At 34.1% G+C, this 17,314-nt stretch overlaps 1 protein-coding gene and 1 long non-coding RNA gene across 2 annotated transcripts; one reads left to right on the top strand and one right to left on the bottom strand.

Annotated features, from left to right (window-relative positions):
• Positions 1-10,511: 10,511 nt before the first annotated feature.
• On the bottom strand, positions 10,512-10,870 carry LOC145127885 (uncharacterized). Its single transcript, XR_013716507.1, has 2 exons — positions 10,834-10,870; positions 10,512-10,757 (listed from the first exon to the last, which is right to left on the bottom strand). It is a non-coding gene; the product is annotated as an uncharacterized LOC145127885 (long non-coding RNA).
• Positions 10,871-13,434: 2,564 nt separating this feature from the next.
• LOC145123978 (sugar carrier protein C-like) lies at positions 13,435-16,434 on the top strand. Its single transcript, XM_079059181.1, has 4 exons — positions 13,435-13,749; positions 13,876-14,198; positions 14,854-15,483; positions 15,771-16,434. The coding sequence occupies exons 1-4, from the start codon at positions 13,614-13,616 to the stop codon at positions 16,245-16,247; spliced, it is 1,566 nt and encodes a 521-aa protein (XP_078915307.1). The 5' UTR covers positions 13,435-13,613; the 3' UTR covers positions 16,248-16,434.
• The last annotated feature ends 880 nt before the right edge of the window (positions 16,435-17,314 follow it).

Below are 17,314 nucleotides of genomic sequence, written 5' to 3'. Positions count from 1 at the left end.
TATACAAACTCACAGAAGGATAAAAGACCATTTTACCCTTCCATGGCCTTAATAGTCCACAAATTGACCAAACCCTTAAAGTGAACTAAAAGTCAACGGCAACGCGTACGCCGCGTGTACCAGCCCTCTACGTTGGGCGTACTCCATCGCCATGCATGCATCGGGGATTCGCGACCCTACGTTGCGCGTACTGGGATTACGCTCAGCGTACGTCCCAATTTTGCTCTTCCTACTCATTTGGTCTTAATCCGTTAAGACCTTAGCTTAAATCTCAGATCTGGACTTCCTAAAGGCTCATACTCCATAAAGTCTGTGACTTTAAGCCTTTGCATGCCTGAAAAAGTCACAAACACCAAAAGTCTCACTCTCTATTCTCAAAATTGCCCATATCTCATGCATGGTTTGATTTGAACGTCCAAGTCTCGATTTTTATGACTCTACACCACTAAGAACACTTAAAGGAGCTGATAGCAAGCTATGGAGCTCAATATCTCATAAAGCATCCAACTTTGGGAACAAACCCTAAAATGAACTAAAAAAATGCACAAATTAAAAGGGTGAGAAAGCTTTGAGCTTTATACCTCTAACTGAAGCGCCAACCACAGATAAGCTCAGATCCAAAGCTTGGACTCTCACTCCTTCCTCTTCAAGGCTCCATCTTCACTCCAAAGAAACCACAAGAACACTTATTAGCTCACAAATGGGCACACAAGCTCCAAGGACAAGAAATTAGGTTTTGAGAGGTTTGATGTCTGGGAATGGTGGCCAAAAATGAGGCCATCATGTCCTTTAAATAGGGACACACCCTAAATTAGGGTTTTCACTCTGGGCCTAGTACGCCCAGCGTACTAGGTGGCTTCAGCGTCAAAAACACGCACATTAGTACGCTGAGCGTACACACGCGTACGCCCCACATACTCATTTACCACATTTTCTCACATAAGGGCCAAACTTGTCAATTACCAAAAGAACAAGGGTTTATAAGGTATACCTGGTCTTGAGATGTTATAGGACACCCCTTAATTGCACGTTAAACCCGTCGATCCATGTTATGGGTTTTTTTTTTGTTTTTTTTAATTAATCCCCTCTATTGTTGTAAGTAGATCTCAAACACTCCTAACCCTAATGATTTAACAAAGTCAGTTTCTTTTTATGACAATTTAGCCCCTCAACCTTAAATACACAAATAATACGAATTATATTTTAACATATTTTCTACAAAACCAATTAATTAAATTATATACCGCTTAAATATAAATTAATCCTTTTAGGTATTAAATATTATTATTTTTTATTAGATTTCTTCCATTTTAACCCCATAAATCTAAAATATTTGCATAGATATTTCTTCGCGTAACTGAGCGTTAACGCCATTAACGGTAGAATTTATGGGTCGTTACACACTAGTATTGTGAGAAGACTCACCTCAACTGAAGATATCTAAAACACACACTCAGGCTGCTACTAATACGACTCCTCATACTGATCATAACCCAAAAATCAACTCTAACTAATAATCAAAATTTTAATCCCATGATCGAAGGTCCAATTCATCATTTAACTTACTAAGGGCAAAATACCATTTTGCCCTTCCCTTACATGACCCAACTAGACAAGGCCTAAAACCCCTAATGGCTCAAGGCCCAAAAACAACCCAATGGGTTTTACAGGCGTACTCCACATTATGCCCAACATACAGTCGTTCCTTGGAAAGGTTACGGGCCAATAATCCTCTACAACCAACATACTCAGGATTACGCCCATCATAATCACCTGAGTTCCAAAATCTAAAGTAAGGTCTTAATGCTTTAAGACTTAACATCCAAACTTTAGATCTAAGCCTAATAAACGTCGAAAGTCATAAAGTCAAAACCTTTATACCTTCGCATGGCAAAAGGAAGCTCAAAACCAAAACCTTAACTTATAACTAACTAAAACTTCATAACTCTTGCATGGAAGAAAACTAAGGACCAAGCTAGCTTTTTATGACATTAAACACTCTAAAATGCTTGAAAGGACAACTCAAATGGTCTGGAATGGACAATACTTGAGAGATCAAGGTTTTTGGGACAAAAGGTCATAACTTGCACCCTAACAAGATCTAGCAAGCCAACATCAAAATTTGAACTTTATATCTCCTGAAGATGCACAAAGATGAGAAGAATTTGGATCCAAAAGCTAGAGATCAACACTACAACTTCAAAGGTCTTCCTTCACCACAAAGAACACCAAAATGTCACTCAAAAGCTTCAAAACTCATAAACAATAGTTAGGGTTTAGAGATAAGGGCTGAGAGGAGTGGAGGTTGGTTTTAAGGAGGTCCAAGGGGAGTTAATGACCTTAAATAGGGAAAAATGTGCGTCTTTCGCTAACCTGTACGCCCTACGTACATCGCATGTACGCCCAACATACGAACCTAATTTGCAAGAAAAAATGGGGTTTGGAGTTGAAAATGAAAATACCTGGAAACGGGTGTTACATGATAACTTGAAGCATATAAGATAACATTAGTTCACCAAATCACTCTTTGTTTAATTCTTATGAACATTAAGATTAACCATTAGATTGATTCATTAATAATTCAATCTTTAAATTGGTTATTAGATAACTATGTGCACAAACAATGTTTTAGGTACTTTATAATAATTAGTTTTAAATAATTTGAACAAGATTTGTTAATTATATTACAAATCGGTAATCACTTTATAAGATCCACTGGACTTTAAATAATTTTACCATATGAAAGAGGGGATTCGAAATCTAAACATAAGTACTTCCAAATTATTCTCTTATTCAGGTTTTTAGTTTTGTTTGATTGTCGTAATTGTTAGTTAGAATCAACTTGAAAATAGCAAACCCCCACCTTTTATTTTTTGTGAAACGTCCTAATTTTCAAGACAAAACTTTTGGTTTTTATCTTAAGTAAAAGGAGCCATTTTCATAAAGTAATATCATAAAACCATTTGTTCCAAAAATTTACATCCCAAAAGTTAGAGTATGATCATTAATGCGAAATCACAAAATACGAAAGTTGTCGATGTGTGTACAGTCACGCATTCTACCTACCACGATCATATGAAGTACATGGAACATTTAATCCAAAACTGTAAATGAAAACTTCGCCAGTTCCTTAAAATACCATACACCACATTATACATACACACATACAAACGCTGACATTCATTCTGGTTCGTCCCACTTGCCTGCAGAATAAATCTGGTCTACACCTGGCCTTTAGTGTAACGTTGGTCTGCTCGGCTATCTTGGCCTACCGCACAAAGCAGGACTACCCTCAACCCACCACAAGATATGTCGAGATATATAACAAACAAACAAACAATCGAACAACACACGCATCTTTATAAACAATTCTACGTGTCTAACAGCTTAGTACATCATGTTCACATCATACAAGGGGCTCATACTACACTCTACGCTACAACTGGCAGATCACCAAGTGAATGCATAGTTGTATCTGTGACATCCCCAAATTTACGACCATTTTAAAACTTTTTGTTTATGTCTTATTTAAAACAGAGTTTATATGATGCGGAATTCGGTCCCATAAAAGTATTTCCAAATAAATGTTTTACATTGATTAGTAAACATTGGGATGTCATAACTGATACAAAAACATAAGCATAAACGAGCCTTACATTAATATTCTAGAAGTCTACAAACTTATTTAATTCTCTCAGCAGATGATTACATTATCTATCAGTACCTTAGCATCGCTAACTATGATACAAAGAAACTGAGTGGGCCGGATTGGGAAACCTGGTGAGTACATAAGGATATCAATCCCACAATTGTTATAAGATATATATATATATATATATATATATATATATATATATATATATATATATATATATATATATATATATATATATATATATATATATAACATATTTCAATAATATTGTAAAACCAATTATTACCAAACAATATAGGTGTGCATCCGATTTGGATATCTATATACCCTCAAACCTAATCCTACCCGCCCCCAATCGATCCTCACATATCATATTCTACGATTATCATTAGGGATTATCCTACCTGATGAACCGTTTAGAATATGTAGACATACCATTACAGTTGTCTGATCAGGACTTACCATTTCTGGTTGTCCAAGAATATGCAGACATACCATTCCAATTGTTTGATCAGGACCTATCATTTTTGGTTATCCAATAATATGCAGATATACCATTACAGTTGTCTCATCGGGGACCAACATATCCATTCATCCAAGAATATGCAGTCATACCATTACAGTTGTCTGATCGGGACCCCCATATCTGGTCATCCCAAGGGGAATACTATGTCGTACTCTCGTATAGAGCTACCGTACATCAACACTTGAATGTGTCAAGGAATAGAATTCTACTCTCCGTTCCTAACTTACACACACATCCTGAACGAGACTACCCGATATCAAACTAAATTGAATTAGTCTTGTATTATTAACGGGCATAGCTACCAAGCCTCTAATACCAACTCTGTCTAGATAACACTATCATATCTTAGTGTATATATATTTAGCATAGAGTATTTTAGGTATTAATATACTTTTGTCTATTTTCCTAATAATTTATTGTTATCATGCGATAATAAACATATATCTTTTTATCATATATATAACCATATTTGGTTCGCGTGCCATATATCATTAAACATTTCTAATACATAAACCAGGCAATAAGCATACAGATCACACATGAACTTTATAACATATATTTAATAATTTAATTAATACTTGTATTCAAATCATGTTCATGAAAGGGACTATGCACTCACTTGACTTAGGTGAATGATTGGCGATTTCGGCAGAACTTCGCCTAACACTTTTAGCTTGTCCTCTGACGTGACCTAAGTACTAACATTACTAAATATTAGGTTTATATTCCCGAAGGCTAATGATAGTCAAGATTCTTCACTAATCCCAATGTGTACATCAAGATCTATCAAGTAAGGATCATCCAGGTAGGACAGTTGGGAGGCAGGATCATTTCGACGTATAACCTTTCTGAAATCCAACAACCAAGCCAACATGACCATTCTAGACACATATCCCATAAGTACATCAATCAGTATAACGAAATGGAATTACTGATAAGTCTTATATATAGGTTCATAACAACGACTTATGACTATCAATATAAGTTACATGGAAAGAACGAGAGTGTAGCTTAACTTTCAGGGATTCTTCCTGACCAGAGTCTAGAAATCACACTCGTAGGGCTCCTACTGGATGGCTACGACTTAGATGAATACTTTAGGGGTTGCAGGGCTCTGCCAAAGACTAAAACTAAGGGAAATTTGGGTAAGATGCAGAGAAAACCGAGAGAGAAAGTGTGGAAGGTATGGGAGAAAGAATAAGGCTTGGCCTCCTATTTATAACCAAATTTGTGTTGCACGACGTGCAAATGGGGTGCACGTTGCACATTTTAAGGCGACATCTCCCTATACATTTTTGTGTCATGTGTCAGCCTTTTCGTGGTCCACGTTTTCATCTTCTAGAAGCGCACGTCACGCACTCGGCGCACACCGTCTGCTGCGAAAAATGCAGATTTTGTAAATTCCGTAACTTATTCATACAAGCTCCGTTTTTGACGTTCTTTATATACCTAGAAAGCTCTCGACGATATCTACAACTTTTCTTTAGACTCCATTGGCTAATTCTGACATTATTTTTAGCCCTTATTTTTATTTGATTTAATAATTTTGCGAAAATCATAACTCTCATGTACGGACTCCGATTTCGGTATTCCTTTTACCAAAATTCCTATCTTAAAACGATTTTCTTTTTTGGTGACTTTACCCAAAAGTCAATCATTCTCTTTGTTTCTTTTGACGTTAATAATTTTTAATTACGCGGTTGATTTTTATATCTTATAAAATTCATATCTTCTTCTTATGAACTCGGATTTCTCCGAAATTTATATTTTCGGGATCAAGTCGACGTATACTTTCAAAATATATAATAATATATCTATATGTTTTGGCGCACTTATTTTTACGATTTATGGACGATTCGGTTGATTTATTTTCCTATTTTTATTAATACGAAATTTATATTATATAGTCTGCAGTGCAGACGACTATAAATTATCATATTCAATGATTTAATAATGGCTATTTATTATGTGTATCATGAATTTGTGGGCGTTACAATATCTAATCAGAGATAAGATAGACATTCGAACAAATGATCCTACTCTAAATCAAGAGTTCTCAAGCTATCTTACATGCATACATACAACCCCTATGACATTCACTACGATGATCATCAATCCTAACGATACTCTAAATGACATATCACTACTCCTCTATATCCTACCATGAAAGGATATACATTGTAACACATAGTATAGTGAGGTAACTCACGTAAGCTAAGCAACAAAAATCCATAACAACCTCAGCAACAAAACAACTAACGCAAGATACCTAATACCAAACCGAAATTAGCCCTTAGTCATAATACCCAATTCTACTCAAGTTTAACCAAAAGTCAAACTGGTCAAATGTCAATGGTAAACAGTCAACCATCACAAGTCACCGCGTCGCGGCCAAACCACTTGACTGCGTCATGGTCATAAAAGGACAAAATAATCGGGTCGCTTGGCCGTAGCCTAGGAGGCATGTCGCGTCGTGGCCAAACTTAACTTCTAAAAATAACTTAATCGCTTATGTTCATGCCTCTAACTCTTATATCTGGATCCCACAAGTATCTTAATGGATAAAGTCTCCAACTTTATCCATTCCAAGATCCCAATCACCCAAGACCTAAAACCCTAGATTCAAGAATACATCTTTCTTCACATTTGGAGTAGATAGACGTCATGCATGCACTCTAAACTTCACCACAAAGTCAGATCTGAAGTCCAATATGATTCTAAGCTCTTGGAGTTGTCCAAACTCCCAAGATCAAACCATGCATGAGGCCAACACATCACACAAGGAACCAAGACACTAAAAACTCCTAGACCATAAGATTAAAAATCAATAAAGCAACGAACTTTATGACTTACAAAGGTCTAGAAGTGCAAGGATGAATGAATCTTCATTTGCAACAACACCAATGACCAAACTTTCTTATATTCTTCACACTAGGGCACAAACATCACCCGATATGCACCAAAATTGAGTTTACGAGAGAGGTGGAGCTTTCAACACTTAAAAGGGGCTAAAGTTTCTCTCAATGGAGGTTCTGGAGGCTGCAAATGATGAAATCTAGGGTTTAGAGCACCTTAAATATGCCCATTTACCAAGAAAAAGCCATCAGCCCAAGGGCTCCCCACCGTGCCGTGATGTCGAGAGAACCACTTAAATCTCCGATTTCGACGATTGCGATAAATAACATCCTGTACCGCCCCGTCCTTCTACTTTCCTTTGAACTATTAATTCCCCAAAAATGATTCAAAAACTTCCTCGGAAATGGGATCTTACGTTCTACTTTAAGGATAATTCAAATCTGAATCAAATCATATATGTTCCCCAAGAGTTTGGCACCCTTATTTACCCTAATTATACTGCTACACGACCAGGTACATTGTTTGTTATTGTGTTACTATGTAGTTGAGTTAATTGATGATTTATAAATTTAAAACCTGATAATATATATATAAAATACACATATCACTTTGATGTTCATCCTTTTAATTGATGGATTAGCATCTTTAATGATGTTAATCATGCATTAGTTAAGTGATTAAACTAAACTCTAAATAATCACAACATAAGTCATTAGAAATTGATTTGGTAGTGTTAGAACTGAATTAGATAACTTTTAGGACTATTTTGTAGCTTTAAGTTTCTTTTATGTTTGACATATAAGTCATATTGCCATGTAACTAGCCTAGTGTAATTCCAGCATGACTGTTTTGATCTTTTGTCTCCTAAAAATAAATACTTCTACATGTGAGTTGGTGAATTTTTTGTTTCATCCAATGCTTCACTTAGGATATTATAATAGAGACTATGAGATATTTAACTTTTATCTAAGCGAAAAGTGTCTTAAATTAGTTTAATTAGTATTGATGACTTATTCTTATTAGAAATTTGCACAAAAGCTAGTGACTTTTGTACAATTTACCCTTTGAAATTTGAAAAAAGATTGGAATTTTGTAATTTATTTATACATGTGTAATTTTTTTAATTTATTATATTTTACATGTTAAATGAATCACCCTAATAACCTACTAATTTTTGGGGTATGTTATTTGAACCATCAATGATGTGACATATATGTATGTGTGGGGCCAACACACACCTACAAACCCACACATACATGTCCCATCATTGATGGATTATTTATCAATACCCTCATTCTATAGGTTCCTATTGAATAAATGAGTTAAATTCGAACCAATTTATGTCGACCAAATTTACAACTTTAATGAAATTGCTTATAACACAAACAAGGGAAATTTCCACAAAAGTAAATAAGTTTACACAAAATTTCGATTTTGACACTGTCATTTTTTTTTGTCTTAAATTAGTTAGACACTCCGTTTTCCAATTTTTTACACTTTTCACCACTTAATTGATCAATCTGGTTTCTTACTAATGTGACATGATGACATGTTAGTTTTGATGACGTGTCATGATGACATTGCATGATGACGTGGCACTTTGGGTGACATTACATTTTGTGTATCGAAATTAAAAAAAGGCTGATGGTGTGACGGAGAGAGAGAGAGTTAGCTATATCAAAACACATAAACATATTAGGGTTACATTTTCAGGGGTACCGTTTGATCAGTGAAAGAGAGGGTCAAAAGAAAGAACAAAGAAAGAGTTTTCTTGAGGAATAAGGCCTCCTATATGGCTTGTTGGTTTGTTTTTCCGGTGAGTGTTCCATCACCAAAAAGAGAACGCAATGATGAGACGACTGCCCAACTGTTTCACATGGACTTATTCTGTCGAAATGAGGAAGAAGATAAGTCGGGGATGGGAACATGTGATCTAAGGGAGGCTTTAGTGGAGTCTCTACAACAAGATCTTGAGATATCTTGTGAAAGTTTCGAAAAATGATGTCGTGTGAACCCCAACGAAGCCTTAATTTTTCAGCTCATGTTTCCAACGATTTATGTCAACTCCGACCACACATTAGATTCCTCTTGTTTACATATTGATGCTCCGACGAGAGTTCCAACTTCCAGGAAGTTTGAAAAGTTAAATAGGTTAGAAACATGGGTTGTACTTGGGTTATTCTAAGGTAGCCACATGTGAGTGAGGGAAGTTCGAGAAGTTGAATGGTTTGTGTTTTTGATGTTTGATATTTTTTCCAGGCAAGGGAATCAAGGAACGAGGAAGACTGTACCATAAATGAGTGGTTGTAGGAACCAAACACATTAATGGAGTCTATAGATTACCGATAATAATGAGGTTAACATGTTGTTCTTTGGATATGCATGGATTTGGCTTTGACATATTCATGGCTCTTTAAAAGAGGTACAACCATTTTCCCGATCGTTAATTGTCAGGTACAGGTTCTATGATTGCGTCACATATACACTTTACTTTATCTAGATAACATATATATATATATATATATATATATATATATATATATATATATATATATATATATATATAGGGAAAGGATCAAATGAGAACACCTAAAAGGTTGAGAACGCGAGAACACTTCTGGACCAATCATATTATAAGGGTATATTAGTAATTGTTTATTTATTTTTAATAAAATCAAATTAAATTCAAATCTTAATTTCCTAAAATTTAGTGATAATGATTATCTACCTAAAATAAAATATGAACCGATTTTTTTATTTCTTTTATTAATGGATATTAAAGATAATTTATATTATTTTTTTTTTGTCAAATAAAAAATCCTTTTTTTGCTAATTTATTATTCATCAAAATAATTTCAATCATATATGAATAAAACATTTGTAATTATAAAAATATATGTTTGTAATCCTAACTAATAAATCATAATTTAGAGATAACATTTATAAATGAATAAAAATAAATTACTAATCATACATGAATATGCTAACAAATAAAAAAAAATCAACACATTAAAAATTATATTCATAAAATAAAATTTTCAAAGATTGAGTTTATACATTTATATATTTATATTCATAAAAGAATATCCCAAGACTAGTTTGATACATTTATACATAATTATATTCAACAATGATTAAACCACTTCAAATGAAAAAAAAATTGCAAAATTCATCCCTATATCAGCCATTTTCTTGAATTGGTCACAACCCTTTCCTTCTCTTTGAATCAAATGGGTCGCGAGCTAGTGTAACGAGCAGGAGCAGGCACAGAATCTAAAGAATTCTTGCATTCCTTTTTCTTTGATTAATATCTACAAAAATAACAATAACATGTAAAGACAATAAAAATACCAACAAAATATTAAAATGAATGATTAGTAGAAAAACATATGTTGTTATAATCATAAATGATTATGATGAGGGCATGATTGTGTTTTTGCATCTCTTTCAAATAGTAAGCTTGTAAACCATACGTAGCACAAGTCCCGTATGAATATGATTTGTATAAATTGTGATAAGTAAATGAATTTTAGGGTTCAAATGTTGGGATTTCAGATTCAGGGCCATGTGTGAGCTGGTAAACCAAACGTGATAATATACTCCGATAAGGATCATTCCGTCTTTTCTCTTTTAGATAAGATAGACACCTTTCTACCTCCGACTTCACCTCTACATACAACTCATGTGCCTTGTCCCTATTCCTTAGCTCCTGCTGTCTCCCTGCAAACCAACGACCCTTCGGAAAAAAAATGTAAATAATTTCCTTATAAACATAACATAACATCACATCACACACCTTGTGTTTCAATTGGGTTTCCAAAAAGATAATAAAATCTCCCAGGTAGTTTGGGACGCATCATTGGAAAGTGTACATCTTGGTTTGCTACTTCACCTTCAACGTTACTCCTGTAGTAGTAGCATCACTCATCAGCCATCACATTAAAGAATATATAGAATCATTTCAAGAAACTAACAAATAAAAAGTATGATAGATATTTATGTATAGTTGGATACCTAAGCTGCACGGCCTCATCAGTTAATTCCTGTATAAATTGTCTGAGATAAATTCTCGTAAGTTGTGTTAAACAATAGAATATGTGAGGTGAGCAAATTAACAAAAAAAAAGAAGTCCACGTACCTCACCAATATCATCTTCTCCAACAACACCAAAAGGTATGATTTTGGCTCCAAACATAGCAGCCATCCTCACAAACTCAGACTGGTCTGGCCAGAAAAACATATGTTGTTATAATCATAAATGATTATTATCAGCGTCTTTTAATCATATGTACAACCATTTTTATAATCATAAGTGATTATAGCGAACACACCTGACTATGTTGATTGAATTTATTCACCACTATAGTGAAGGATATCCGATTGCTAGAATTTGACCTACGAACACAATAGAAGGAAGAATCAAAACTTACCAATTGTTGATTTATAGCTTCAATTTCATAGGAAATCTTGTCAAATTTCCCCCCTCTTCCCGTCACTCCCTTTCTCTCGCTCGTCTCTATTCCCTTCCTCCTAATGCACGACACAAAGCACACAATCCCAAAATACGATTCATATGGATCGACTCTTAATCGGACTTGATGGGCATGGGAAGAAAATTCATGAACGCAGCCTCGTGAGACCCGATCGACGCATTCATGGGCTGCCCGAGTGCCAATCTGGAAACAATATCTCGTTCGAAAGAGAAAGGATATCTGATTGCGATCTAAACCAGATAAACACCTCCCTCTCGGTTTTCCATGAATCGGGTTGTAGGAGACCGATTGGAGATCGAGTTGCAGGAGGCCAATTGGAAATCTACTTCAGGTACGATTAGGGCTACGAAAATAAAAAAATGAAGATGATGGATATGAGATAGTAAGATGATGAAGGTGTCGATTGTATGTTGTATGAAATTAGGTCAACGAAATAGAGAGGCAGAGAGTAATTATAGGAGTTTACAAAATTAGGGTAATGTTTATTTACCTTAATACCCTTTATAATTTGCTTTAATTTGAAATTTAATTTTTAAATGTATTAATAATTAGAAAAATAATAATTAATCATAGCCACACATCTTAAAAATTAGATGGTCCAGATCTGTTCTCGCGTTCTCAACCTTTTAGGTGTTCTCATTTGATCCTACTCCTCTCCTATATATATATATATATATATATATATATATATATATATATATATATAGTGAGAACACCATTTGTATGTTATTATTCTTCTTTGAATTTAATATGTATAGTATTGTAGTAATTATAATATGAATATATTCAATTTTATATTGCTATTCTACTATATATATATATATATATATATATATATATATATATATATATATATATATATAGTAATTTAGAAAATTCTAATGTGAATGTTAAATATGTGATTGTTCATATATTCGGTGATGAATAATGTCATAAAGTTGTACATACAAAATTTTAATATGAATATTAATGTGTGATTGTTCGTATATTTGTTGATAAATAATGTCATATCGTTGTATATACAAAATTCATAATAGAATAGTAACATAAAGTAGTGTTGTCACGTTCTCACTTTATTTAGTGTTCTCATTTGAACTTAACCCTATATATATATATATATATATATATATATATATATGATTAGGTTAAAATGTTTCTTACATTTATTGTGTGCTAGAATGCACGAATAGGAATTTAGTAAAGTTTAATTATTATTTAATTAAATAAAGATAGATATTATATAATTTGGTAACAATTTAATTAACATATGAATTATTTTTATTTTGTTGTGGAGCTATTTTGAAAATAGTATTAGTTAATAGTTTGTATTTATATGTATGGTACTATAAGTAATGTCTTCATTGAAAAATACAAAATTACATAAGAGTCATTAGATTATGGGTAACTCTTATACAAATAATAATATTATTATTTTTTTCAATTTCGATAATTAGAATATGATGTAACCAAAAATGTTATGTCATCATGCACTGTCAGTATGTAATAGTATGTAATGTTGGTAGACAACTGAATTAACTGGTAAAATAATAAGAATTATAACAAATTAGAAAACAAAGCGTCTTATTTAAAACAATACATAACGTAGTTTTAAAATTAAAATTTTGGACAAACTTAATAATTTTTGTGGAAATTGCCTGCTAACAAATATATTATAAAAAATACAATTTAACAACAAACTATAATTTAACAATTAGGGTAATTTGAAATTGAGAAAACTAGTTGTCAAAAAATATTTAAACTGATTCAAAACTCGTTATTTCGAGATTTTATAAAAAGAGGGTTAAAACGTCAAGCAACTTTTGGAAAAGTGGTATAAAACACAACATGTTAAACTTGGATAAGATCAATATAATCTCCAACGATACAAGTTATTATTATTTTGAGTTTGACAAGTACGGAAATCATAATTACAGGATTTACTACAGAGAGAAATTTCTATAAATACTCCTACTCGCCGTTGCTATACAATCCTCCATTTCTTCTTCGTTTTCAAACCTTTCATACGTTCTCTCCTTCGCCACTTTCATTTACCACAGTTTCAAACAAATTATCAGTCACCATTATGGCCGGCGGTTATGTGCCGACCGCTCCCGGCGGTGATAAAGGTTACCCCGGGAACCTCACTCTTTATGTCACCTTTACTTGCGTTGTTGCGGCCATGGGTGGTCTCATTTTCGGTTATGATATCGGAATCTCCGGTAATATTATGCTCTTCCATTTCAGTTTCTTGATTTTCCGATCATGTTATATGATCTTTTTCTTTTGTCTTTATTGTGTTTCAAGTTCTTCATCATCTTATGATCTCCGGTTTTTCTTATGATTAGGTGGTGTGACGGCGATGGATCCATTTCTGAAGAAGTTCTTCCCGTCGGTGTACAGGAAACAGTCCGCTGATACGTCGACGAACCAGTACTGCAAGTTTGATAGTCAGACGTTGACTATGTTTACGTCGTCGTTGTATCTAGCGGCGCTGCTGTCGTCGTTGGTGGCGTCGACGGTGACCCGAAAGCTTGGCCGGAAACTTTCAATGCTGTTCGGCGGTATCCTTTTCTGTGCCGGCGCTTTGATCAACGGTTTTGCTCAAGCCGTTTGGATGCTTATCGTTGGTCGGATCCTCCTTGGATTTGGCATCGGGTTTGCCAATCAGGTAATTCTTTTCAAAATTAATTTTTTTCTTTCCATATTCCAAAAAATTCTTTGTTATTCTAATTTTTATAAATCATGAGATCTAAAATATACTTTTAGAAACTTTCTGCGTACTAATTATACTCTAAAATGACCATTTTAAAACATTTAATATATATTATTTTGATGATATAAAACAAATGTCATAAATGAAAATAGAAATTATAAAACAAAAATTTTGAGTAAAAATGAAAATTTGAACAATAAGTATTTATTATTTACTGACACAAGTGTTTAACTTTCTTTACCAACCTCACAAGTTGGTTTTGAAACAGATATTTTTTATTTGTTTTGCGTTGTTTTTGGTGTTAGTTTCAACTTGTTTCGAAAACAATTAGTAACTTAATCAATTAAAAATTATAAAAAAATAAAGACCTTTTTTGTTTTTTCTTTGCACATGTTGTCACTTTGTTTGTTTTCAAATGTTTCATAACTAAAACGCTTTGCTTGTGATTGCAACCTCTACAAAGCTTGACTTTCACAATGACACCCCCTAATTTTAAAAAAGAAAAAAAATTCTCACTATCACAAACAATAATATTCTTACATTTCGTTATAATCGAAAAATATCCATCATTATTTATCTTTATTTATAATCTTTTTCTTTGTATATACAGTCTGTGCCACTATACCTTTCGGAAATGGCACCATACAAATACCGTGGGTCCCTCAACATAGGTTTCCAACTGTCAATCACAATTGGAATCTTAGTGGCCAATGTTTTGAACTACTTCTTCAACAAACTTGATGGGAATCTAGGATGGAGGTTGAGTCTCGGGGGAGCAGTGGTCCCCGCCCTGATTATCACAGTGGGATCACTAATCCTCCCCGAGACCCCAAACTCCATGATCGAAAGAGGTCAAACTGATGAAGCGAGAACAAAGCTTCGTAGGATCCGAGGGGTTGATAATGTTGATGCAGAGTTCAATGATTTGGTTCATGCAAGTGAAGAATCGAGGAAAATCGAACATCCATGGAGAAATTTGTTGCAAAAAAAGTATAGACCACAATTGACAATGGCAATATTGATCCCGTTTTTCCAACAACTAACGGGGATTAATGTGATCATGTTTTACGCTCCGGTTTTGTTCAAAACAATCGGTTTTGGTGGTGATGCTTCGCTTATGTCGGCTGTGATTACCGGATCTGTAAATGTTCTTGCTACTTGTGTTTCGATTTACGGTGTTGATAAATGGGGACGAAGGTTTCTTTTCCTTGAAGGAGGCATTCAAATGCTCATTTGTCAGGTATAATAATATTCTCTTGTTATAGATTACATATGAATGTTTTTTTGACTTAATGCATAAAGTCATGAAATAAGAGTTTTCTCCACTAAGTTCGGACTTTTTACAGAATTTACATCATTTATGTTTTTGCACTATCATTTTAAACTTTATCAAGACAAGACGTTATCATAATGGCGTCTCAATATGTGTCGAGATGTACTACACAGTTGTATTGCACAACTTTGCAGTGCATCTTGGGATGACAATGTGTCATTAAGCTGACAATCTTTTTTTAATGGAATTAATAGGTTGCAGTTGCGGTCTTCATAGGGATCAAATTTGGAGTAAATGGAGATCCGGGTGATTTGCCAAAGTGGTATGCCATCGTGGTTGTTCTCTTCATATGCATATATGTTGCAGGGTTCGCATGGTCATGGGGCCCACTAGGGTGGCTCGTACCTAGTGAAATCTTTCCACTTGAGATCCGATCAGCCGCCCAAAGTATCAATGTCTCAGTTAACATGATATTCACCTTCATAATTGCTCAAGTGTTCTTAACCATGCTTTGCCATCTTAAATTCGGGCTTTTCCTCTTCTTTGCATTTTGGGTTGTTATCATGACGATTTTCGTGTATGTGTTCTTGCCTGAAACAAAGAACATTCCTATTGAAGAAATGGTGATTGTGTGGAAGAAGCATTGGTTTTGGAAAAGATTTATGGTGGATGTTGATCACCCTAATGGACTCGAACTAAACAAAGGAAGCGATGGGGTTAAGAAAGTATAACTTATATCAAATTTAGTAGTGATTTATATCTTATGTATTGATAGTTATATGTTTTAAAGTACCACTCCACAAAAGAGTAAATATGAATTGGTTTATGGGTATCAAAGGATGTAATTTGGGATTGTTCTACTGGAAACTATAATATTTTCTTGTCAGTTCATTGATGAATCGAAGTTGCGTTGTTATATGTTTGGTCTCATCACTCATGTTTAATTACTTTGGTGGGTGGTTTGAGTAGTTCTATTAGGCCAGTCGGTGTGGTTTCGGAAAGGGATATATTCGGCATGCTCTGCGAATATCGCCTGTTGAGCTCGGCTCGGCAATTCGGCAGAGAGTTACCGATGAGAGAGAAAACTCAATTTTGATTTTCTTTATCATTTATTATTCAAATACCATTTTCAAAAAATACCATCTTTCTCAAAAATACCCAATTTCAAAAAATAACCGTTATTTTTTTTCAAAATTTTAAATTTTAAACCTTTAATCTTCAACTATAAATACTCTCATCTTTATTCACTCTTCATCCCATTTAAATCTCCTTAATTCAATTCTCTTAGCTTTCTTACTTTTCCATATTTTTCTACATCTAATCACTAAAAATGGCTATTGTTTGGTCTACTGAAGAAGAGATCTTACTCACTCGTTCATGGATTGATGTAGCAGATGATCTAACCCACAACGACAGTCCGACTACTTTTTGGAGGAGAGTCGCCGACATATACAACCGCCAAGCCCTTCAACCTCGAAGAAAAGACATACTCTATGCCAAATGGTGAAACTCACAAGCACTCACAACTCGGTTTACTATTGTGTTTCATACGTTGATGCATGAAGTCAGAAATGGTGAAAACGAAAATACTTTGCTAGAGAATGCTCTTGAGGCTTACCATGTTGAAACTGGCAAAGATTTCACTTGTTGAGTTTTGGCAAATTGTGAGGCAGAGTCCCAAATTGCGTCAAATTTGAAGTCTTTGTTTTGTAATTTCTAGTGGGTTGTGTGTTTTAATTTCTAGTGTGATATTTCTGAATTTCTAGTGGTCCTGTGATGTTTTTAATTTCTATGTTTT

This window comes from Lactuca virosa, chromosome 7, assembly GCF_052849685.1.
Source record: "Lactuca virosa cultivar CGN04683 chromosome 7, Lactuca_virosa_CGN04683_v6, whole genome shotgun sequence".
NCBI classification, from domain to species: domain Eukaryota; kingdom Viridiplantae; phylum Streptophyta; class Magnoliopsida; order Asterales; family Asteraceae; genus Lactuca; species Lactuca virosa.
This window is presented reverse-complemented; position numbering and strand designations above follow the sequence as displayed.

Coding starts and splice junctions, on each gene's coding strand:
- LOC145123978 (XM_079059181.1), top strand. CDS start 13,614: ATGGCCGGCGGTTATGTGCCGACCGCTCCCGGCGGTGATAAAGGTTAC. Junction 13,750..13,875: donor TTATGATATCGGAATCTCCG/GTAATATTATGC, acceptor TCTTATGATTAG/GTGGTGTGACGGCGATGGAT. Junction 15,484..15,770: donor TTCAAATGCTCATTTGTCAG/GTATAATAATAT, acceptor TGGAATTAATAG/GTTGCAGTTGCGGTCTTCAT.